Here is a 24,902-nt window from a genome sequence, read left to right as displayed (position 1 = left end):
GATAGCATATTGCAAGGATGGATATTATACGGTTAGACTGGATACTCAGTGCATAGAATAGATAGCATAGGAATGGGCTGAAATTTGTAGGGTTAGGATGGATAATGTGTGGATGAAATAGGGTTAAGATGGATACTTTAGGGCTACAGCAGAATGTATGGCTGGGACGGATAGTTTGCTGCTATCCACAAGGAAGCAGATAGCACAGAGTTAAGCAGAATAAGGAGTAATGAGTTTGGGTGTCCTGTATGCATTCTATAGAGGCATTGGTGTAGGATTGTTTAGAGTCGTGTGTAAAAATAAGATGTAGTGATATTAAAAGGGAAACTTATAAGTAATGCTCATGTTTTCTTCCAGCGTGGCAAGCAAGTGTATGGTGGAAACCCTAGTGCAGCAGGTGGGCCAGCTGTCTGATGTAGAGAAGTTCCTCCTTTACCTCAAGCTGCCAGTGGGTCGGCCCCCAGACACAGACCCGCTCAAACAGTAAGTTGTCTTCCTCTTCTCTGCCCATATTACTCCAGTGTATACTGTGCTACATATATGTCTGTTCATTCAGCAGTCCTATCGTTTTTCACCTCTGCCTGTTTTTGTTTCCTCATCTACTTCCCTAATTTTTCTCATTTGTTCTCACACTTTTCACCTCCTTCCAAAGTATTTTCTTATTTTTTAAAGTTTATCTGTACTCTTTCACCTATTTCTTTTAGCTTCTGTGCCTTCCAGGAACAATTGATATTCAAATTTCTGGTGTTCACAGATGTATTCCTTCAAGCATGATAGTACATCCATTGAGCATGATAGTATGACCACTTATTACGTAGTTATGATCCTTGGGCATAGTCGTGACCCTTGGGTATGATGGCTTTTGATAACAGAAATTTTTGTGCTGAATGAGACGTTGGGATAATGCTTGATAAAGATGATCTCTGAAACATTTAGAGCATGCATATGTCACAAACAAGTAAAGTGACTTCCAACTCGAGTGAAAGTGATATTTTCTCCCAAGTTCAAAGAATGAGTAAGGAATGAGGTGTCAATGATGTAAAAATGGTTTCTTTTAGTGCTGATTAGTATATCTGAAATGAATATTGATTAAAGACATGAATGCAACAGTTAGATGAAGTATTGAATAAATTGGAAGCATTCACTGTAATTAGCTTAAAGGGTTTCCCTATGACATTAAGTATTTGAAATAATGTGCCGTATGTACTGCTATCTGTCTCCAGGATAATAGCTTACTGCCAATAATCACATTAAAGATGGGTGTCACAGGTGATAAGTGGAAGGATGGAGTGAAAAAGTTTCTGAGTGATCGGAGCCTGAACATACAGGAGGTGAGAGAAGCATGTAAGGAATAAGGAATAGAGTGAATTGGAATGATGTGGTATACCGGGGTTGATGTGCTGGCAGTGGATTGAACCAGGGCATGTGAAGTGTCTGGGGTAAACCATGGAAAGGTCTGTGGGGCCTGGATGTGGAAAGGGAGCTGTGGTTTCAGTGCATTATTACATGACAGTTAGAGACTGAGTGCGAACGAATGGGACCTTTCTTTTTTTTTTTTTTGTCTGTTCCTGGCGCTGCCTTGCTTTAGGGGGATGCTATTTCGTGTGTGGCAGGGTGGTGACAGAGGTGGATGAAGGCAGCAAGTATGGATATGCACATATGTATATATGTATATGTCTGTATGTGATGTTAGACGTTGAAATGTATATGTGTGTGTGTGTGTGTGGGTGTTTATATATATACATGTGTATGTGGGTGGGTTGGGCCATTCTTTCGTCTGTTTCCTTGTGCTACCTCGCTAACGTGGGAGATGGTGGTTAAGCTTGATAAATGAAAAATGAATATAATGTGAGTGTGTGTGTGTGTGTGTGTATTATTATTAACTTTATGCAAGTTGGATTTCAGATTTTATGGGGGTTTGAAGTGAAATTTGCTGCTTACCTCATACATATGCTTTTCAGACCATTGAATCCCTTGGGTAGTCGAAGTGAAATACAACTGACAATAACCTGGATACGTACCCATCTGGAGATGAACAGTGAAGTATCTCTACCCAAACGTGAAGTCTACAACGAATATATGTAAGCACCAGTTGTGTTTTGTGCAAAACTTTCCCTAGGTTTAATCTCCATGCTGCTTGCTTCACAGCTTATTTTAGTCAATTTATGTGTATTACATTGGAATTTTTGTTATACTGTCATGCCATAAACAGCATACTATAGTTAGAAAACCTAGCCCTGGGCAAAAAAGAAAGGCAGTCTTCAGTTAAGCTCTGCTGCAGGTTGGTACATAAAGTGATATGTCATGTGACTGATTGTGTTCTTTATTGTCGCATTGGTCTGGATGACCCATATGCAGTAAGAGGTTTTTGTCCTCTGATTTCTTTCTTGTCTGCAAGATTATGTAAGATGACATTTTAAGTATGCTGTCGTCTCTGTGTCATAACAGCTTGGGCACATAGTATTAAATATTGTATATCTGTAGTTACCATAGAAAATTGGGTGTTCAAATTCTCTTCCATGATCAAAGACAGGGAAATCCTGTTTGGCAGAAAGTAAAGCTTAGAAAATGTACATGTATACCTACACTTGATCTGCTCTGTGCAGATGGGATGGGAGTAGATAACAGAAGAGTTTTCGTATTACTATGTTTTCAAGCTGGAGTAGATTACATTCATAAGATTTAACTTATACTTGCAAAACTTTGATGTTTGGCTTATCCTGATCACCATTTAGTGTGGGGTAGCAATATTTCATCAACTGATATGGAAATTTAGTTCCTTTGTTTTTTTTACTGTGTAACCTTCATAGTTATTCTTTACAGGCACTACTGCAACCTTAACAACATCAAGGCACTTAGTACAGCAGACTTTGGGAAAGTGATGAAGCAAGTATTTCCAGGTGTTAGACCACGAAGGCTTGGCCAACGTGGTGCCTCCAAGTACTGCTACTCAGGTCTTCGTAAGAAATGGACCCTTGATCCCCCCGACTTACCTGATCTCAATGACAACATGACAAAAAAAAATATGGTTAGAACCCCAATACATTTACAGTCCTTTCTCATATTGTACATTGAACAGTAGTTAAAGATTAGTTAGAGAAATGTATTTTATTGTGCTAATACATGTGATATTCAGAAATACGTCTCTCTTTTATCTACATGTGTTTATTTTGTTAATTTTACCTTGATCATGCACATGACCATACTCTACTGTGATGGTGTTGCACATGACAATATGTTAAACATTTTTGCTTCCTTCCCTTTTCTGAAACAATATTCAATTTTTTATAGTTCTGACATTCATCATGTTTTTCTTTTAAAGTTGGGAGTGGATTGTGTGGTGGATGAAGGTGAGGTTGAGCGAGCAGCCAGCTGTTTGGTGTTGGAGTGGGCAGAGAAGCTTTGCTCACTCAAGTTTGAGAGTATGCGAGACCTGGCATTACATCTCGTTCACAAAAACTATGTTGATAACCGTTCAGTAGCTGCCTTCACTCTCCTCTCTGTTGCTGACCAGAAGCAAGGTACCATGTGCTACCTTTTGTACACAATCAAGGGAGATGGGTATTAGTGATATTTTTATCTGATTTTCCATTGTTATGTTTTCCCTTTACCTATACAGTGCATCAGAGCATATTTGTACAATACCCCTTCTTATAATTGAAATTTAATCTTTTGTCCTCGAAGGCACAGTCATCTGTTCTGGGTACTACTTCGCTCATGCAAGAAATAGCAAACGCACATAAAAAAAACTTTGGTCACATTCAGGTTATATGACTCCCTTCATTTATACATTAATGAGATTTCCAAATGAACTTGATAGAATTTAATCAAATTTTGTTTACGTGTTCCTTACCAACCATTTTGAAGTCGATCATAATTTTGCATTCTTCAGTAAATGATTAATTGTATGTATTTTGAGTGACCTGTCACATTCCTGCTGTGGAACAAAGCCACACAGGGAAGAAAGAGCAGCCTTCTTATTAGAGACACATGGTATTTTGTCGTCTTACCAAGAATTTCTTTGATAATGACTGTTATTGGCTGTTGCATCTCATTCTTTGTCAGAATACACCCATCATTGGGTTTAGGCAAGACAGCAGTAGTATGCAGTGGCAGTGCATACACGCATAGTCACCATGATTACTAACATAAGTGTTCAATACATTGAAAACTGATTCATTACACTGAAAATGTAAGAATAAACCTTAAGCCACTGAGAAAGTTCAGGTGCGTGTGCCCTTTTGGTGTAAGTAGAACATGTAGGAAGCAGGCACTTGCCTCAAGTGTCTCCCAACTCTTATTGTGCTTGAAAATATCTAAGAATTAATTCATCATGTCACAACACTTGGATTATGGGATTAACAACACACCAGAAAGGGCAGTGAACAAACCCTTTGGACACAAAAATACCCAGAAACATATTTTTCTTTTTTTCATACACATCTGCCATTTCTCCCATTAGTGAGGTAGCATCAAGAGCAGAGGATTGGGCCTTAGAGGGAAAATCTTCACTTGGCCCCCTGTCCCCAGGGATAACCCCAAAACGTGTGGTGATATGATAAAAGAAAAAGGTGTGAGAAAGAGGTTGATTGCTAGCAACTCTCATGCTTTTACGCTGTCACATTGACTCGGTATGCACTGCATGCTCCTCTCAGTCAGTAAGCTAGAGAGGAAGTGCCCACTCCTACATTGGCATGTTGCAGGCTGGACCAAATTAAAGCTAGCCAGACTTTCAGGAAATTTTTGATGTCAGAACCATATTTCCCAAAAGAGTGAGGCTTAATTTCTGTTAAATAGATAGTTTAGCCATCGGGAACTTCCACTATCCTGATGCATGGTTAGCAGAGTTTTTACTATACGTCACTTGGTATAATCATGTTGCATAGTGTATTTTAGTCACTGATAAGGTGTTTTGAGATGCCATTAAGATAAAGGTTGTAACTATATGCACCAGTGCTGTATTATGTGTTGATACGGGGAACACTACCAACTGTGTTGTACTCACTGATGACAACGTTGTCCTGTGACTTACAGGAGTGTTGGTGAGCAGTGGAGCCACTGGTGGGAAACACAGAGAAACACAACTCCAACTCCAGCGCAAACTACAAGAGCGAGAACACATAAGAGAGCAGAAAAGAAAACTTCAGGTATATTTTCTGGCTGATTTAGTTGCGTAGAATGAAATGTTACTATATTGTATTCCATTAAGTGCGAGGTGATTGTTTGACCTTTTAATATTGGACTCATATGGTCGTCAAAACAAGCAGTTACTTAGATAAGTAAGTTGGAACAGTGAAGAAACAGGAATTTATTTCTTTAAATCAATTTGATATAATTTTTCTACGTGATGTGTATAGTTACATACATATCTGTCCACAAAGCTTTTCTTTGCCATGGGAAGTGTTAAGACCTAGGTTCTGTTAGCCAATGCTTTTACTTGTGAGCTGAGTACACTTTTCTCTCATAGCAGACTAATTTCACAGTAATTCAACTTCTGTGTGCTCACTGAGCCCATTGGCGTGGTGGCATGCCTCTCCTACTTCCCCCACATGATATGAAAACACTCTATATCTTCCTTATCATTTAGTATATTTTTGATATCGAACAGGTTAGAAGTCGGATCTTACATCCCATTTCGTAGTGCTTCATTAACTTATGTCTGAGTCCTTTATATTTTGGAATGGATAGTAATACTTCGGTCATTATATGTATTTTAGATACCATTTTCACCTGGTATATCCATCTGTTACTAATTTCTTGATAATGTGATTTAGATGATATTTAGTTTCTCATCTCTTTAAGCCTTCCTCAATTCTAATGACTGTAATGAAGAAATGAGCTCAGCTTTTTTTTATCCAGTTTTTAGATAGGATTAAGCAAGTAAAAAGGATTTACATGCTAATATCAAAGTACGTTAAAGTATTCAAATTTTCTTTACAGGAACAGCAGCCCACTATGAATAAGTGTAATAATGAACGACCAAAGTCTAGACGTCGAAGTGGAACATCACGTAACCCATCAGGCGAGACCATAGCAAATGGAACTCCTGTCACTGTCTCAAACAACAAAATCGGTCCTGGGTCTGGGTCTCACCATGCTGCTGTCACCACAATATCCACTACCATCACTACCACCACCACAACCACCAATGGTAGCTGTGATAGCTTGACCTCAGAGCTTCCCAATGGTGCTACTAATGACGTCTCGAGCATCAATACTAGTAGTATACTCGGCAGAACAGAAATCAAGCAGGAACAGCCTTTAGATTTTTTGGACTCTCTCACTGATGATAAAATCTTGGATGCCAAATGTAACATGGATGGAAAAAATGGAAATTTTAACAGTAGTTTGATAACTAATGTGGGACATTCACTCCAGCCAATCAGAAGAAATTGTAGTGCTAACAGTATAGTTAATAGTTTTGGCTCTGATGGAAAGAAGCCCCTTACTAATAAAGTACCAGTTTCAAAACCTAATCCATCGAAGAAGACAGTCCTTATCATGCCTTCCACTGTTCCCAAAAGTACATCACCAAAAGCACGATTTAAAGCCATTCAGCCCAAGATGACAGATAGTTGTCAATCAACAGTTACGGGAAGTTCACATTGGGCAGATGTTGGTGGAACAGAACTTACACATTCTAGGGCTGATAGCTTTTTGGTCGGCAGTTTTGGAGGGTCAGCGTTAACAGAGGCTACATCCCAGCAGCAAGGACAAAGAGAGTTGCAGCAGCAGGGATTATTGAATAGCAATTGTACAAACAATCATGAAGCAGAAGATGAGCTTATGGAATATTTCCACAAGACTTCAGTAGATTTAGATGATGCCCAAAAGTCCAATCAGTTGTCAGAATTACGTAAATTGTTACAAAGAAACCTTCCAGGGGGTCAAGCTCAAGGTGGAGTTGGGGGAGTAACAAGGTCTCTTGTAGGTGATTCAGACATGTTAGATCAGGATGCACCTGGAGCTGGAGGGATAAGACGAAGAGTGAGCTTCCAGCCTTCGCTTGATGGAGGAGAAACTTTAAATTCTTTGATGGGTGGCCAGACTGTGGGTTCAGTTCCACCCAGTCCCAATACTCGAAGAACACAATTTAATTTCACCCCAATAGGCAGTAACCTAGACCAAGCACAGGGTATGTCACAGTGCTCTAGTGCTAATGCCAGCCCTTTTATGTCTCCTCGTAATACCCCATTGCCTAGGTCACGACACAACTCTGGCCAAACCAGTTCGACCTATGTAACACCGCGCAGCACACCATTTACACCAGACCAACCTAACTATCCAGTTGCCTCAGAAAGCAGCACTCCCTTTATGTCTCCAATAACCACACCTCTGTTTCCTAGGTCACGCCATAACTCCAGCCAAAACCTTCGCACCCCCTATACCCCAACTTGTCGCTCACGACACTCCTCAGGTGCTCCAACTTTCAGACATGCTCCTTATACCCCTGATGATATGTCTAACCGCCGAGGTGGAAAGTTCCGCTCTAGACACTCCTCAGGAAGTGTTCCACCATCACCTTCCTCTGCCCCACTCTCTCCTCTGGTGCAAGATGGCTCATTACACCCACAGCATGATTCTACGAGCTCACAACTTCCATCAGCCTCCATGCTGCACAATATGCTCAAAAACAAACCGTCAGTAGGTGGTGGCATTAGTGACTTGCGTCGTCGTCATATGTCAGCTGGGCCAACCATCCATTATCAGCCTCAACCCCCAGCATTTCCCACTGATCCATTGGCCCAAGAAGTAACTAATGTGATGACCAATTCTCAGCCAGGGCCCAGCAGTGCACTATCAGGAAATTCTAACCGGCCTCAGTCAGTTCCACTTTTGCAGATGCTCAACATGCCATCTTGTAATCCTGAATCTTATCCAAAATCCCAGCCAAACACTCCAATTGTAAATCAACAGTTCAATTTTTCAGACTGCTGTGTATCGCAGCAGTCTTCTTATGCCCCAACACCAGTGCCCAGCGAGTACAATGACTTTACAGAGAGTTATAATCTAGATATTGATCCATTGCTGGATGTAAATTTACAGAGTGATGCTGGTGCTTCAGTTGGACTTGACAGTATGGAACCTTTAACTTTATCAGAAAGTCAGTCTACAGATCTTTCCACTCTCTCAGATCCTTTGCAAGTTCCTCCGAACATTAATCCATTTTCTTCAAATTATCAAACTGACACGGGAGGTATGCAGGCCATGGATGAGCAAATATCAAGGAATGAACATACTCTTGGTGTTAATAGTTGTTGCATGGACAGTGTTAGAGTTCAGCAAGGAGACATTGGTGGCAGTGGTCAGGGACCACTTATCAGCTCACCCTCCATGCTAACTCTCAATGCCCTTAATCGTACAGGACTATCTCTTGAGAGTGGGAGTGGTGGGGGGCTGGAGGAAGATTTCCAGCCCACACTTGGTGACCTGGGGGATCAGGAAGTATTCAACTCACTGGTGCTGGATGTAAACAAAGACTGACATCAACCTGCCATGTGGGCAAAATATCTGACTTAACGGTTAAACTTGACTGGTCAAATATTACCCAGTGTTGGCGTGACATACAATGATGCCATTCACTTTGTACTCATGTTAGCCTACATGGCATATTGGGTGTTTTACCCATCCACTTAAATGCAGATGCACACACACCTGGAACTCAGCCTCACATTATTGTGTACCTGTACTGAATTTTGGGCTGTTAGCGTTGTCTGGAGACCAGCATGATTTATATGAAGACAGTTATTATTTATTCCATCACGTAATAACCTTTTGGCTTAATTTACACCTGTATCTGGAATATCCAGGTACTATTGAGGCCTTGATATCCATTCTTTTCAGCATCTAGGTAGATGATGCAGAAATGTCAGTGCCGACAAATGAGTTTTCTTTTTCTTTTATAAGAACTACTGGGGAACCTAGTAGATTGTCTGAGTGAATCTCTCAGACAAAATGATCTCAAAAAATGGAATTTATCCTATATGTATCTTAACTTCCCACAAGTAGAATAACTGAACCATGTATTTTAATCTTGGCCAAAAGACTTTGGTGAGTAGTTGGGCATCAGTAAGGTGGAAGAGAAAAGGCTATTGACAGGACACACTATAGATAATGGAACAAAGTCAGTTGGTTTGCACATCTAGCTAAAGTAAACGAGGGGAAAACATTGAAGGTGGAATGCTTACAGTATGTCATAATTATTTCAAAATCTTATGGCAGTGCCAGCTAATTACTTTTGCGACTTGGTCTATTATTTCTTTCATATATATAAGGAAATTAAAGAAAATTGACCCAGTTGTGAATGGGACTTTGGAAAAGACTCAGATGAAATTATACCATGTATTGCAGCAAGTCCATTTATAATGTAGCCTGCGTTCTTTGACATGGAGAAATTAACTTAATGTAGCGTATGGGTTATTTCACTTCAAATTTATTATGAATAAACTCTCCTGACTTACATTTTTATCATATGTAATTTGTGAAAATATTTTCAGTTGGCCAGATAGGTATGGACAGAGGCCGTCATAGAGGATGGAAGCAGTAGCAGTAATTCCTCAACAAATAATTTCTGGTGAACTGTTTCGTGAAGTAGTAACAGTCGAAATTATAGTTTTATTAGTTTTATTTTGTCAATTTATGTTACATTTTCATGTATATTCCTCACTGAAAAGTATATCACATTAGATTGTTATTAGTATTATTATTTTTTAGTGGTATTTTAGTTAACCACTTTTTGACTGAAAAAGCAAATTGATAGTTGAAGAGCATTTAACAGAACTGGTAAACAGAATGGGATATGTATTAGGTACTGAATCTGTTGAAGGAACTGAATGATATTATGTGAAGGGTGTGCCAAACTGAATTGGAGAGTGAAAGCTTTAAATTTGTCTGGAAAAATGAGATGGGTGAATTATCTTTATTGCTTGCTGAAGTAGTTTGGTTTGCTACTATAAGGTTTAGTATTCATGAGAAAAAAGTAAAATTCAGCTGGATTTTTTTATTTAAGAACTAAACAGAGCTTTTTCAAAACCCTCAAATATGACAACATTGTGCCCAACTACTTTTTTTCCTCAGTTTTCCATATTTAGTAGCTACACTGAAGAAACAGGTTTTATTTTGAAACATGGTACATATTCTTCTGTGCATAACTTTTCACCACTGCCTCTTCAAAGTGGCAGGATGTGAACACAGTTGCGTACTTTGTATATATGTAATATGATATGTAACATAAGTAGTTTTACTCGTGGATGTTTGCAGATTTAGCAGTTAGATTTAAGGCATTGAGTGTTTAGTTTTTCACTGTCATGACAAAGCATTGACATTAGTTATTACATACACAACCATTGGATGTATAGCACCTTCAGTCTCCTGAAATAGGTGCATGACATCAACACATAGGTTTAAGAAAGCCTGCAGGAATGATGGTGTGCTAGAAATGACTATGCTCAACAATATCATTATATTACTAGATTTTATTGTAAATTATAAGGGGTTCTTAACACTCCATTTTGTATCTGTGATAATGAAAAATCATACAAAAAGTTTAATATTGTAAAAGTCTACAGCAAAAACATTAATTTGTAGTTTTATCTTCTGAGTTTCTGCAAAAGTTATTTTAGTAGGTAGCCATATCTATATATTTTTACCCCACCAACTCCAAAATCATGTGTAATTTTTTTGTGATCTCGACCATTTATGTCAGGGAGTAGTACATGGGTGTCAGCTCATATGTGCAACACTGAACAGTGCATGACTTTTTTGGCTAGGATGTGCAGCATTGAAAGTACTGCATGTGATTGCTTATGGACAAGAACAGTAGTTGTTGTCAGCTCTGATGTACAACGACGAGAATAAGAAGTTTCACTTCTAATGTACAACCTTATAAATCATATTTGTGTGTTAGCTAATGGGCATTAGTATTCCTAGGGTAGAACTGATGTCTGCCTGGACATACTTGTTTGTTGTTGGAGTTGCATGTAGGTGAGAAATGTCTTCAGTTTGGTGATTTCATCCCAGATGTGAAGAATTTGAATAAACCATTATGACACACAGTTCGTGCCACAGTTCCTTAAAATTAATAACGAGCATTCAAGTCATGAATACTTAGCAATTGGAGATTTTTCTCTGACTTTGTGTCTTAAAAAGGTTTTGCAAGTTAAGATGTTGTAAGTGTTGTGAATTTGCTCAGAGAGAATATGCAGACCTATGAAGACTTGGGAAAAATTGCTTCAGGGATGGACTGTGCATTTGTCAAAAAGAATTACCAAAGATGAAGTAGACAAAGAGCTGGTTGCCTCCTCTCAGGCTGGCCTTGTTCTCTTTCTTCCACCAAGCTAAACCATCTTTGCTGTGGTTGTCAGTTTCTTAACCATAGGTTTTTGTTGTTGTTGTTTCCTTCATTTGGCCATGTTCTTGACTGTGAAAGTACTGAAAGGAATTGTTACTCTCGAGTCAAAATGCAAATAGATGTTTGTGTTCACAGTGACAATGTTTGGTTGTGCAGTTTTGTGTATGATATTGGACACTTTTACCTCTAGGTGCAGAATGACTGATGTGTAAATGTTTCTTTCAAAGACTGAGTGATTTTTCTGATAGACTGTATTGCTGATGAAACCTAGGAACTTTCATGATACCAGTTATTCAACAATTATTTAACAGCTTTTTCTTTAGTTTAGAATGTGTGTGTAAACGTATGGCAGGACTAACTGTGTATTTAGAAACTATTGAGCATGAATTGCCATCTCTGTCAGCATGCTGTTCTTGTGCCCTATACCATGCACTGTTTATGTTACATCAAGACAATCTTTAATCCATTGCAGATTTTAAGAAAGAAGACATTAATTTGCATTAAGCTTAAGCCCATCAAGCCCAGTGAAGTCTTAACGTCTTGTAGTTTGAGTAATTCAGAAATTACGATGGAAATCAGCATGAAGTTTGGACCAACAATGGTATGTTCTGTCACAACTCGAAATGAAATTACTTTCTGGGGAAGATGATATACTTGAAATTGTAAAGGAACCATAAATTAACAAATACAGATGTGAAGAATAACATTCATTTTATTCCCTACGATTGGTGTCCATGATTCTGGTATTGTATAAGTAAACGTGCAGTCAACTCGTATACTCATTCTGTTTTCTTGATGGCTGAATATAAATTGTAAAATTGCTGCACAGTTTGCACGTAATTGTTGCAGACTACAGCATCATTATGAGTGACTTGTGAATCATGCTGAGACACTCTGTGCAGAGCTTCTGCTGAATGTAAGATGCTGTGGATCTGACTTAGTATTTTGCAGTTGAGCTTGTGTTTTTGTGGAGTGTGTTTTTCAAGAAATTTGGCTTTCATTTTAGGTAAAAGAATCAATGATGCCTGAGAGAGTTGGAGGCAGTAACTTTTAGTAAGTCATGAGTTAAAGGATTGTGTAATAAAATCAAATTGATATTGATGAGAAGCATCATTGTAGGAAAGACTTAACAGGTTGATATAAAGATGAATTTGGTCAGATGTTGAGACTTGATTGTTCTTATTTACTAAATGAATTGTTTTGTATTAAGAATTTTTTTACTTTGAAAGCTTTGAACCTATGCCACTATTTTTTCAGAATTAGTGAGGATGTAATTAAAAGATATTAAAAGATCTCTGCATGTTCATAAGCATTACTAATCAGGATATATCTCCCCACCTAGCACTGTGTAACCCCTTTCATGTGCTTCAGACATACTAGCATTGTTTATGCAAATAATTGTAGAAAGCTCAGTACTTTCTAGGGATTTTATTGTTATTCTTTTAGTTGCTGATATATGTTTATTTATGATTATCTCAGAATCCCCCTCTGAACGGGTCTTGTTGTTATGCCAGGATCCTTTTTCCGAGAGTCCCAGTTGCTCCAAGGCTGTACCACACACAGTAGCTGGGATAGGATGGGCTCCTTTCAGGGGAAAAGTTCTTTGACAAAAGTGTGCTTCGTTTTCTAAACTAACAACGATACAGCCTTTCCAAAGGTGACTTTTTCACTTGTGGTGTAACCTCAAGCAGGTGAAATCTGGTGTACATGTTGGAAGTGGAGAGAACAAGGGAAAGGGGGAATCTGAGGTGATGGAAATGATGAAGTGAAAGAAACTTAGAGTGTTCAGGGCCTGAACATGCAAGAGAATGTGAAGTTTGCACGGGGTGAACGATTTCCCTCTCAGTATTTACTGACAAAATTTTTATCACCATACTGATGTTCTGTATTTCTGTAACTTTCATTTATAAAAGTGTAAACGGTAAATTTTGTAAAAATTATAAACGATAAAATATGGTTTAGTAGATAATATTAGATGACTGAATGCTGCATTTCACATCATTTTGTTTTAATGATGCTGTACTAGATTTCTTTGAACCTGCTAGAGTTAAACAATACCAAATTAAGCATGTGTTGTCAGCTTTATGACTTTTTTTTTCTACTTAATCATGCTCATTGTTCAAAGAAGCAATGGAATAACCTTTTTTTCAGCAACCTGATTATATTTTGATTTTTTGCTCACAAAGTACTTGGTCCCCTGTTACTCTGTCAAAGCTAAGAACAAGCAGGTCACCCATCACAAAATGCGCATTTATCTGTCAGGTGTATTGGAGTTTAAGAATCCTCTGTCATTTCAGCTAGTAAAATTCATTCAATATATCTAGCTTTTTGTAATTCAGGGTGGATGTATTGGAAATGAAATGTTTGAGGACAATATGTGGTGTGAGGTGGTTTTATCGAGTAAGTAATGAAAGGGTAAGAGAGATGTGTGGTAATAAAAATAAGTGTGATTGAGAGAGCAGAAGAGGGTGTATTGAAATGGTTTGGTCACATGGAGAGAATGAGTGAGGGAAGGTTGAAAAAGAGGATATATGTGCCAGAGATAGAGGGAGCAAGAAGCAAAACACCAAATTGGAGGTGGAAGGATGGAGTGAAAAAGATTTTGAGTGATCAGGGCCTGAACATGCAGTAGGGTGAGACGCATGCAAGGAATAGAGTGAATTGGAGTCTATGTGCTGTCAGTGGACTGAACCAGGGCATGTGAAATGTTTGGGGTAAACCATGGGAAGGCCTGTGGGGCCTGGATGTGTAGTGGGAGCTGTGGTTTTGGTGTAGTACACATGACAGCCAGAGACTGAGTGTGAACAAATGTGGCCTTTTTTGTCTGTTTCCCTGGCGCTACCTCACTGAAGCAGGGGGTAGTGATGCTGTTTCCTGTGGGGAGGGGTAGTGCCAGGAATGTATGAAAGCAAGCAAATATGAGTATTTACATGTGTATATATGTATGTCTGTGTATGTGTATGTATAAGTATGTATATATGTATATGTATGTATATGTGTGTGTATGGGCATTCATATATATATGCGTGTATATGAGTAGATTGGTCATTCTTTTATTCCTGGCACTACCCTGATGATGTGGGAAACAGCGATCAAGCATAATAGATGAATAGACAAATAAATGAATAAGAATCTAGCTTTTTGTATTTCAGCTTAAGATATTTAACCATAAGTATATTTTACAGCATGAAAAAAGGAAAGTCAGAGATACGTTTATGATACTTAAGCACTTAGGCAGTCCAATAAAGTCAAAATGCCAACAACAATATTGCTATGCTTTTTTTTATGAAACAGGGTATGCCACAGAAAGTCCTTTGGTTCCTGGTTGTGGATAGGAGGCTATGGTTTCAGTGCATTCATCATGACAGCTAAAGAGTGGATGTGAGCAAATGAGGCCATTTTTTTGTCTGTTCAAGGCACTAATGTGGGAAATGGGGAGCATGTATTGGGAAAAAATGACAAATGTTAAATGTAATGTTTACATGCCGTACCACATGTTAAATTTTAGATGTTATAATATGCATTATTTTTCATACAAAATGGGTATATTAACTCATGTGAACTGAATTCCAGTATAATCTTTGGTTGCTTTGCTTTAGCAGTGAGATACATGCACATTACTGTCTTGATGTGGCCCTTTGTAAACCCTATTGTAAATTTACTGTTTGTTTTGTCATTTCTATTTGAGATCACTCAAAAAGTGCAGTAAAGTGATGGAACCAAGATATCATGTTGTGAGTTAAGTTCAGGTTGTGGGTAGCAGAGATGTTTCAAGATCAGGTAGTGGGTAACAGATGTTTCCAGTCATATTATCTTTTACTTCCCCACAAAAGGCATGTGATCCTAATGTTATGAAGCTCATATGGCTCATAGAGGTGGAGGAAGAACCTGCTAGCAATATACCACTTCTTACTGTTAGAAAATCAGATATGATGAAAGCCTTGAAAGAGGGATTTGACAGGAGACTTGGGAGAACGACATACTGCAATGTCTTCCTCACTTTTAGACCTCAGAATCTTGAATGTAAGTTTTGCTTCTTCCTTTGCCTATATTTTGCATCATTCTGTATTTTTCAAGCTATTTTCATTATTTTTGTTCAGTTGTGTTTATTTTAAAATTCTATAAAAATTTGTAGCTGCAGATTTAGTTATAGATATATATCTATTGAATTTTGAAGTACAAAAACAAGGCTTTTTACCTACCTTGGGAAAAATACTAGGTTAGGCTTGGAGGTAATTTCAGTGAAACTTTATTTTCAGTGCATGGAACTTTATGAAAAATACAAATGATATTTGGGCTTTCAAGAAAGCAGATTGCTTCTCAGGTTAAGAGTGATTCCAAATGAGCACAGTTTGAGGTGTTCAGAAGACCATTAGAGTCATCTCTTCCAATGAAGGTCACACAACCCTCCAACCATCAAGCCCTCAATGCCTAAAAGCTCCTGGGATGTGGTTTGGACTACCAACAGTCTATGTATTGAGTCATGTCACTCTCGAACAAGATGGGTTTGCTGGTCACTACAATCAGGTCCATTAAGACTTGATGCTATGGCCGTTACAGGGGCATGGTATATTCTTGCTGAGACATGCTGTATAGAAGATTATAAACCCTTTCTTCATCTATACCTCATTGGACATGGTGAGGATGTAGTGCTATTCTGTCAAAAAGACCTACACCTGTACTGTCTAAGGAATAAGAACCCTAAGGGTGTGAGGTATCCCCTTTCCCCAACAGAGTTGTAATGGTGGACCATCTCACTAACGCCATGGATTACCTCCGAGTTAGGTACCTTTGTGTCATGCATGCACTCTGTAGGGATTTTTATGAAATGGGTGCTATAGGTCAACAGGTACAGCAACATTTATCATGTTATAGATTTCCTGCTTATGTTTGGAACACCCTTGACCGATTTTGAGTGATATGGTCGACTAATAGCAACTCTCAGAACATCGTACGTGTTGATCATAGGACAAGTCTCAGTTGTATCCTCTCCCCTCAGCCCCATCTGTAGCAAAGCATGTGGAATCAAATGTCAAAACATGCAGGATAATTACCCATCCAGCATTACATCACATACATTGGATTGTATGGTATCCCAGGACTGATAATTACATCAGGGCAGTCAGTGAAGCCTGGTATAGCCTCAATTCTAAGAAATGCTCAAGGCTCAACTCAGCTGACATTCCCTAGGTCGCACCAAACATTAAGAGGCTAATGCAACAGTGAAACTGGACTTTCTACCACAACAACACGAACCTGTGTAAGGCCTTCTGTAATGACATGATTTGCAAAATGTATACTGTAAAGATGTTTTATTATTCCAAACTACAACATCTGAAACAATCCAACCATCAACCACTGGTTTGAGAAACTGAAAGAGTTCAGTTGCCTGAATGAATTCCTCCTATTCTAAGCATCGTTTACCTCTCCGATGGAGGAATAGTTTAACATTTTAAAGGACCACTGAAGCCTGAGAGATTGCCCCACCTTGAAAAAACTCTCCTCCCAACCTACTTTTGAGTCCCAACGCCACCTAAGTAAGTACAAGAACTTGAAGTCACCAGATAGCATCAAAGCCTCATGTAAAGTGTTCTGCTATTCCCATACTGTATAGCCCATCACATAAATTCACTCTATCCCAGGCATGCCTTTCATCCTTCAGCATTTTCAGGCCCCGAACACTGAAAATATTTTTCAGTCCATCCTTCCATCTCCAGTTTGGTCTCCACATTCTTCTTTTCCCCTCCATTTTAGACTCTGAAATCATCTTTACACAGAATAGAGTGATTCGAAGCAATATGGTGTACAGGGGGTGACTTGTCATTGAACTAAACCAGGTTTAGGGCATATATAGCAACCAGGGAAAGCCACAGAAAGGTCTTTTGGACCTAGTTGTGGATAGGGGACTATTGTTCAAGTGCACTACACACGACAGCTAGAGAATGGATGTAGGTGAATATGGCCTTTTCTTTGTCAGTTCCTTGTGCTATGTTGTTGATGCAGGAAATGGCAAACAAGCATGCAAAAATTATCGCAGGCACAATTTCAGTGAAAAAGTCTTGGTGTTACCCAGGACCCCTTTTTTAAGACTTCTGCAGCTTGAGGTTGTGTTACATCCGGTGGCAGTGAACTGTAAACTCTTTTGGAGTGAGAAATTCTCTGACAAGACTGTTTTACCAATGATATAACCTCATCAAAGGTGATTTTTCACTTCATTGTCATTTCTTGCATTAGCGAGGTAGTGCCAGGAACAGACAAAGAACGGCCACGTCCAATCACATCCAGTCTCTAGCTATCTTGTGTTAAGGCATGTGTACTAATAGGAAGAGAGGAGAGTGACTGGTTTCCATTGAAAGTCAGTCTGTGGCAGGGGTGTGCAGTGTCACCATGGTAATTTGTTGATGGATGGTGTGGTTAGGGAGGTAAATACAAGAGCTTTGGAGAGAGGGGTGAGTATGCAGTCTGTTGGGGATGATAGGGCCTGGGAAGTGAGTCAATTGTTGTTCGCCAATGATACAGCACTGGTGGCTGATTCGAGTGAAAAATTGCAGAAGTTGGTGAACAAGTCTGGAAAAGTGTGTGAAAGGAGAAAGTTGAGATGGAGTAAAAGAGATTTTGAGCATGGAAGAGGGTTAAGGGCATGCATGGGATAGAGTGATGTCGAACAATGTGGTATACTGGGATGGACGTGCTGTCAGTGACTGAACCAGGGCCTTTAAGCATCTGAGTAAACAATGATTTCAATGCATTACACATGACAGCTAGAGATTGAGGGTGAACGGTGGCCTTTTTGTCTGTTTTACTGGGGGTACCTTGCTGAAGCAGGGGGTTTTTCCTATGGGGCAGGGTAACAACAGGAATGGATGAAGGCAAGCAAGTATGAATATGTACACATGTATATATATGTATGTCTATGTATGTATATGGCCATATATATTATTTATATTTTTTTCATTATACTTTGTCGCTGTCTTCCGCATTAGTGAGATAGCGCAAGGAAACAGACGAAAGAATGGCCCAACCCACCCACATACACATGTATATACATACACATCCACACATGCACATATACATACCTATACATCTCAACGTAAACATATATAAACACACACAGACGTATACATATATACACATGTTCATAATTCATATTGTCTGCCTTATTCATTCCCGTTGCCACCCCGCCACACATAAAATAACAACCCCCTCCCCCCTCATATGCACGAGGTAGCGCTAGGAAAAGACAACAAAGGCCACATTCGTTCACACTCAGTCTCTAGCTGTCATGTAATAATGCACAGAAACCACAGCTCCCTTTCCACATCCAGGCCCCACAGAACTTTCCATGGTTTACCCCAGATGCTTCACATGCCCTGGTTCAGTCCATTGACAGCACGTCAACCCCGGTATACCACATCAGTCCAATTCACTCTTCCTTGCATGCATTTCACCCTCCTGCATGTTCAGGCCCCTATCACTCAAAATCTTTTTTACTCCATCTTTCCGCCATCAATCTTTCCTCATTCATTCTCTCCATGTGACCAAACCATTTCAAAACACCCTCTTCTGCTCTCTCAACCACATTCTTTTTATTACCACACATCTCTCTTACCCTATTATTATTTACCCGATCAAACCACCTCTCACCACATATTGTCCTCAAACATCTCATTTTCAGCACATCCACCCTCCTCCGCACAACTCTATCTATAGCCCATGTCTTTGCAACCATATAACATTGTTGGAACCACTGTTCCTTCAAACATACCCATTTTTGCTTTCTGAGATAATGTTCTTGACTTCCACACATTATTCAACACTCCCAGCACTTTCGCCCCCCTCCCCCACCCTATGATTTACTTCCGCTTCTATGGTTCCGTTCGCTGCCAAATCCACTCCCAGATATCTAAAACACTTCACTTCCTCCAGTTTTTCTCCATTCAAACTTACCTCCCAATTGACTTGTCCCTCAACCCTACTGTACGTAATAACCTTACTCTTATTTGCATTTACTCTCACCTTTCTTCTTTCACACACTTTACCAAACTCAGTCACCAGCTTCTGCAGTTTCTCACACGAATCAGCCACCAGTGCTGTATCATTAGCGAACAACAACTGACTCACTTCCCAAGCTCTCTCATCCATAACAGACTGCATAGTTGCCCCTCTTTCCAAAACTCTTGCATTCACCTCCCTAACAACCCCATCCATAAACAAATAGACATCACACACCCCTGCCGCAAACCTGCATTCACTGAGAACCAATCACTTTCCTGTCTTCCTACATGTACACATGCCTTACATATGTGTGTGTGTGGATGAGTGGATGGGCCATTCTTTGTTTCCTGGCACTACCTCACTGACGTGGGAAACAGCAATTAAGTATAATAATAATGATAATGTAATACATTTTTCATAAACATTTGCCATTTCCCGAGTTAGTGAGGTAGCATTAAGAACAGAGGACTGAGCCTTAGAGGGAATATCCTCACTTAGCCCCTTCTCTGTTCCTTCTTTTGGAAAAATTAAAACTGGAGGGAAGGATTTCCAATCACCCACTCCCTCTCCTTTTAGTCACCTTTTATGACACACAGGGAATGCATGTGTTGAAATGGTTTGGGCATATGGAGAGAATGAGTGAGGAAAGGTTGACAAAGAGGGTATATGTGTCAGAAGTGGAGGGAACAAAGAGAAGCAGGAGACCAAAATGGAGGTGGAAGGATGGAGTGAAAAAGAAGTTGAACGATCGGGGCCTGAACATATAGGAGTGTAAGAGGCATGCAAGGAATAAAGTGAATTGGAATGATGTGATATACCTGGGTCGACGTGCTGTCAGTGGACTGAACTAGGGCATGTGAAACGTCTGGGATAAACCTTGGAAAGGTCTGTGGGGGGCCAGGATGTGTTCTTTCATTTTTATCCGTAGGGAATGGGGAGAGAGAATAATACCCATGTATCTTCTGCATGTTATAGAAGGTGAATGATAGGGATGGGAGTAGGGGTTTGGAAATCCTCCTGTGTTACTTTCAAAAAGAAGGAACAGAGGAAACAGCCAAACAAGGGTCCTTTATTCTTCAAGGCTAAGTTATCTGTTCTGGATTCTACCTTGCTCCCTCAGAAAATAGCAAACATGCATGAAAGGAAAGAATATATAGGTGGTACTGGACTCAACCTCCTTGAGGTCACACTGCAAGTGAAAAGCTGCCTTTGATGAGACTGTATCGTTGTCATTTGACAAAGCGGATCATAGCCTCACCATAGAACATTTTGCTTCGGCAGAGCCCATCCTTGTTCATGTGCTAAGTGTAGCTCAACTATGGAGCTGTAGAATCCTCTGGAAAAGGACCATTCCTGGAAAGGTCGTGGGTTAACACCAGGGCCCTTTGTGGAAAGGATCGTTGGTTAACACCAGGACCCTTCCTGGAAGGAGTTCTAGAGGTAATAAAGCAGGGGATAGCTGCTGTTTTCCTGTGGGGTGGGGTAGCGCTGGGAATGGATGAAGGCAAGCAAGTATGAATATGTACATTTGTATGTATGTATATGTGCATATGTGGGTATTTATGTATATATATGTGTATATGAGTGGAAGGGCCATTCTTTGTCTGTTTCCTGGCACTACCTCTCTGATGCAGGAAACAGCGATTATGTATGATAAAATATGAAGAATATGAAACAGTAGTTATATATAAAACCTTCATGCTCACCGATGTGTTCTTATCTCTCAACCTTACTTCATAATTGGGCTTAAAATGTGATCATCTGTATTAGTCAGCCATGTTTATTTAATTCCTTCCATGCCATGACTTACATATACTTGATGCTGTCTTTAATTTCTTTTTTAGGAAAAATAACATTTGAAATTTGATGTGTTATCAGCTTCCTGACCACTCTCACTGTTAAGAAAATTGAGCACATGAGTTGACACCTTGTACTGAACATTAATCCCTATCTTATTATAGTTGGGTCTTGTCTTTAGAAAAGTACATTATTTCAACTGCTTTGATATTCTAATTGATGATGCAGAATTTATAATCCTGGTTTGAAAAAGTTTATCAAGGCTCTGTACTGTATTTTTGTAAGTAGGACCCTAGCAAATCCACTGTCCTGCTGCCATAGCTGAGACTGTCAGTAGTGTCCTTGTTTATCATTTGCCTGAAGAGTCACATATGGCTTATATTGACTTGGGCTCTCGACTTGATGGACTAGTTCAGTCTTGTGTGTTCAAATAAGCTGTAGCATTGTAGATACATGCATTTGATTAAGATTTCACAAGGATTTTATATTGTTGTAGTATAATAGTCGTATATGTACTAAAGGCTAACACATTACCTTTCAATAGCTGGAGGTGGATTTGATATCATTATCCTTAGACATATACAATTGAGTGACGGTTATACCCAGTGTTATATTTTGTTTATTTCTGAGTATATATTTTCCAGTTGTCTGTAAGGTTCAGATTACCATAATGTTTAGATAAATCTATGAGCTTCTTTTTTTTGTAAAATGCTACAGTTCCATGGCAAGAGTGAGACAAAAGTTACTGTTTCCCAACTTGAGGAAGTGGCAGTTGGTGCTCCTTGTTGGCTACGGAACGATAGAGAAGGGCAGCTGATGCTGTATTCGTGAATGAAGCAAGAGGCAGAGTCTTCTGTTACTTGAATGTGTAAAATGAGACAGCTGCATTTATTCTGGCTAGAGGCAGATTTGCTGTTCTTTGCTTTTGGAGAGGCACTACTGCTATTCAATGAGAGGAGGGGACCGACTGATGCTCTTCCCTAGCCAGCAAGGAAAGGCAGCTGTTGCTGTTCCTTGTATAGAGAAGCAGCTGCATCTGTTTCATAGCTAGAGAGAGCAGCAACTGCTATTTCATAGGACATAGCCAGATATCTACCAGAGGTAATGACCATCTGGTCACAATACCGAAAATAGAGAGGAATGAAGTATATAAGCTGCTACATTTTATGATGGCTGAATGATTGGTAACTTTTTGCATTTGTTGTGAGATTCTGCCATATTTGGTTATTGCCCTGTAATACTCACATTGTATTATAAAATAAGTGGAACATGTAAAGTGCTAACCATGTTTGAAGATCATGAGAGATGAAATGTAGAAGCAGAATGTAGGTAAAAATCCTTGAACATTGTGCTCTGATGCTCCATCGGAAACACACACGCAAAGATCAACAAATTTTATTTATTTGATCAGCTAATTGGTGAGCACATGTTGCAGTTAAGAGTGAAACCGAGTAGCAAAATTAAGATGGGATAATGCATTACATCTTCCGTATTACAAATTACTTTGTGGCTTTCACGCCTTTTGGCCTTTTTTTTTTTATCTGCAGTGAAGGGAAAAAGTTAATGATTACACTTCAAGACCATTGATATCCAAAGAGATAAATGTTACTTGTAAACATTTTATCATCTGTAAGAGGGCAGCACAAGGTTACATTCTTGAGTTGTTGAATAAGGCAGCCATTGTCTGTTTGGGTTTGCATTTGGTTGTTAAATTGTTCTGAGGATATCTTGAATTTTGTGGTGCATGTTAGATGTATCCAAGAATATCTGTTTTGATAATCTGCCCCTCTCATACTTTGTTGTGGTTGAAAATGGTGATGAGCATTTTCAAGAGTATAACAAGAACAGATTTGGAGATTTGGATTTAGCAGCCTGTTGATATTGAACTTGTGTAACTGCATATATATATAGATATATTTTATGAAGTGCATTTTTGGCATCCCATCTTTGCCATGGGCTTAAAAGATCTGTTGTGGAAACATTATGAAAAGACCATGCATATTCTTCTCTAAGCTTTCTGAATACATTAGTGCTAAGATCTTTTGTTACTTCAAATGTACCTTCCAGAGCACAAAGGGGATAGCTACAATGTTTGTGAATACCTTTCAATGAGAATGCAGTGTGCTTGAGAGATGTAGATGTCAGAATCTTATGTAATGTATCTTTGACAATGCCTCTTGTTATTTTTTTGGCATTAGGAAATAAAAGTGTCCATTCAATAAGTTTTTACCAATATTAGATATGCATGGAGAGGTGATATTCCTTCAGGAATGTCTAGTGGACATGGCTGATGTACTCAGAAAGATAACTGTAGCCAAGGATGAGTGCTTATCCCCCATAATTTTTTAGAGATAATGTGAGGTAGATGGTTACATTTATCTATGTGGACAACAGTGAGGGGCAAAGCCACCTTTACTTAGTACAAAATAATTTCATTACTTTTTTATTTTAAATTCAAGAAAAAAAAAACAAGCTGCAAGTGAGAGTTTTTAATTTTTATCTCATATGCAGCCCAGCCAAGTACTATCCCTTATTTCAAGGGACCAAATGCTAAATAATTAAGCGTGCATCATTTCATGTTATCTCTATATAACAGGCATGCATCTTTATGCAAAGACAATTTGCCTGAATAAGACCAATGGCAAAAAATTGGACAATTATCCATTCAGACTGAAAATTGGCAAAAATTTGGGCAGTTATCCTTTAGTCCAAAGATGACAACATTTTAAATGGAATTATGTGATACATAATGATGAGAGTTGACAAGCATGCCTCTATTCCTTTTTTCGAGGATTTCATTTCTTTCTTGCACGTGTGTTTTCAATAAAGGTTGTTATTCTACCATGCATGTCAGGTATCTTGCTAAGAATTATGTTCATTTAAATCCTGCTGCCTGAATCATGACTGTTTGTCATATTTACTTTCTTTTATCACTCAAATGAGAAGTTAGCTAGTTGGATCTTCAGGAGGAGGAGTGACCAGCTCTGAGTAAGTGGATGATATGTTATCACTGCACCACATTGCAGTGCCATGAGACTTTGACGTATGTAGTGCAGCACATCAGTACACTAGCCATGGTAATCCATTCAAAATATTTTGGAAGAATACTCTCTGTGAAGTTTAATCTTCTAATGTCATTAGTGATGATTAGCAGATCAAACGATTGATGGATGCCATATTTGTTGTTCGTGCTGGTTTTAATTCATTGGAGTTGGGTGTGGTGAAAGAGAAACTTTAATTCTCCTTTTGATTCAATATTTTAGAAACTTTAAAGTATGAATAAAGAAATGGCCATACATTGATAAAGTAGCCACATATTATTATCTTTTATTTGCATCTGCATCATAAGAAAAGTCTACTAGTAAACACTATGACAGCAGGGAGTGATATGGTAGCCAGTTTGTACAAATGCTCAACGACTTTTTAGAAGTGTGTGGATATAATTGCCACTATTTCTAATATGTAATGTACTAGCAAAATGGGACAATTAGTGCAATGTCCACACATATGACAGTTTATGTCATTTGAAAGGATAATCCTGCCCATGGATGAAATAAGTACCAAGTTGGCACACATGAAATAGGTACTGTGTTGTATGTGGCACAGTATTAGTTACTTAGCATCTGATGTACTTGGCTGCGGCAAACTCACCTACAAACTATTGCTAAGCAAATATTACCTGTATATCCTAATTCTTTAAATACAACAAATAATTTGCCACAACATTGGTGTATTAATTCCCTTTGATAAGCTTAGTACG

The 24,902-nt window shown here is 38.9% G+C and overlaps 1 protein-coding gene across 1 annotated transcript in view; it reads left to right on the top strand.

Annotated features, from left to right (window-relative positions):
• LOC139762876 (uncharacterized) overlaps positions 1 to 24,865 on the top strand; it is a 174,832-nt gene extending 149,967 nt beyond the window's left edge. Inside the window, exons 2-7 of the mRNA XM_071688105.1 lie at positions 358 to 483; positions 1,962 to 2,081; positions 2,824 to 3,028; positions 3,323 to 3,521; positions 5,035 to 5,147; positions 5,941 to 24,865. Coding sequence (XP_071544206.1) covers positions 358 to 483; positions 1,962 to 2,081; positions 2,824 to 3,028; positions 3,323 to 3,521; positions 5,035 to 5,147; positions 5,941 to 8,484 — 3,307 coding nt within the window. The 3' untranslated portion in view covers positions 8,485 to 24,865. The remainder of the gene's footprint in view (positions 1 to 357; positions 484 to 1,961; positions 2,082 to 2,823; positions 3,029 to 3,322; positions 3,522 to 5,034; positions 5,148 to 5,940) is intronic.
• The last annotated feature ends 37 nt before the right edge of the window (positions 24,866 to 24,902 follow it).

Source organism: Panulirus ornatus, chromosome 45 (genome assembly GCF_036320965.1).
Source record: "Panulirus ornatus isolate Po-2019 chromosome 45, ASM3632096v1, whole genome shotgun sequence".
NCBI lineage: Eukaryota > Metazoa > Arthropoda > Malacostraca > Decapoda > Palinuridae > Panulirus > Panulirus ornatus.
This window is presented reverse-complemented; position numbering and strand designations above follow the sequence as displayed.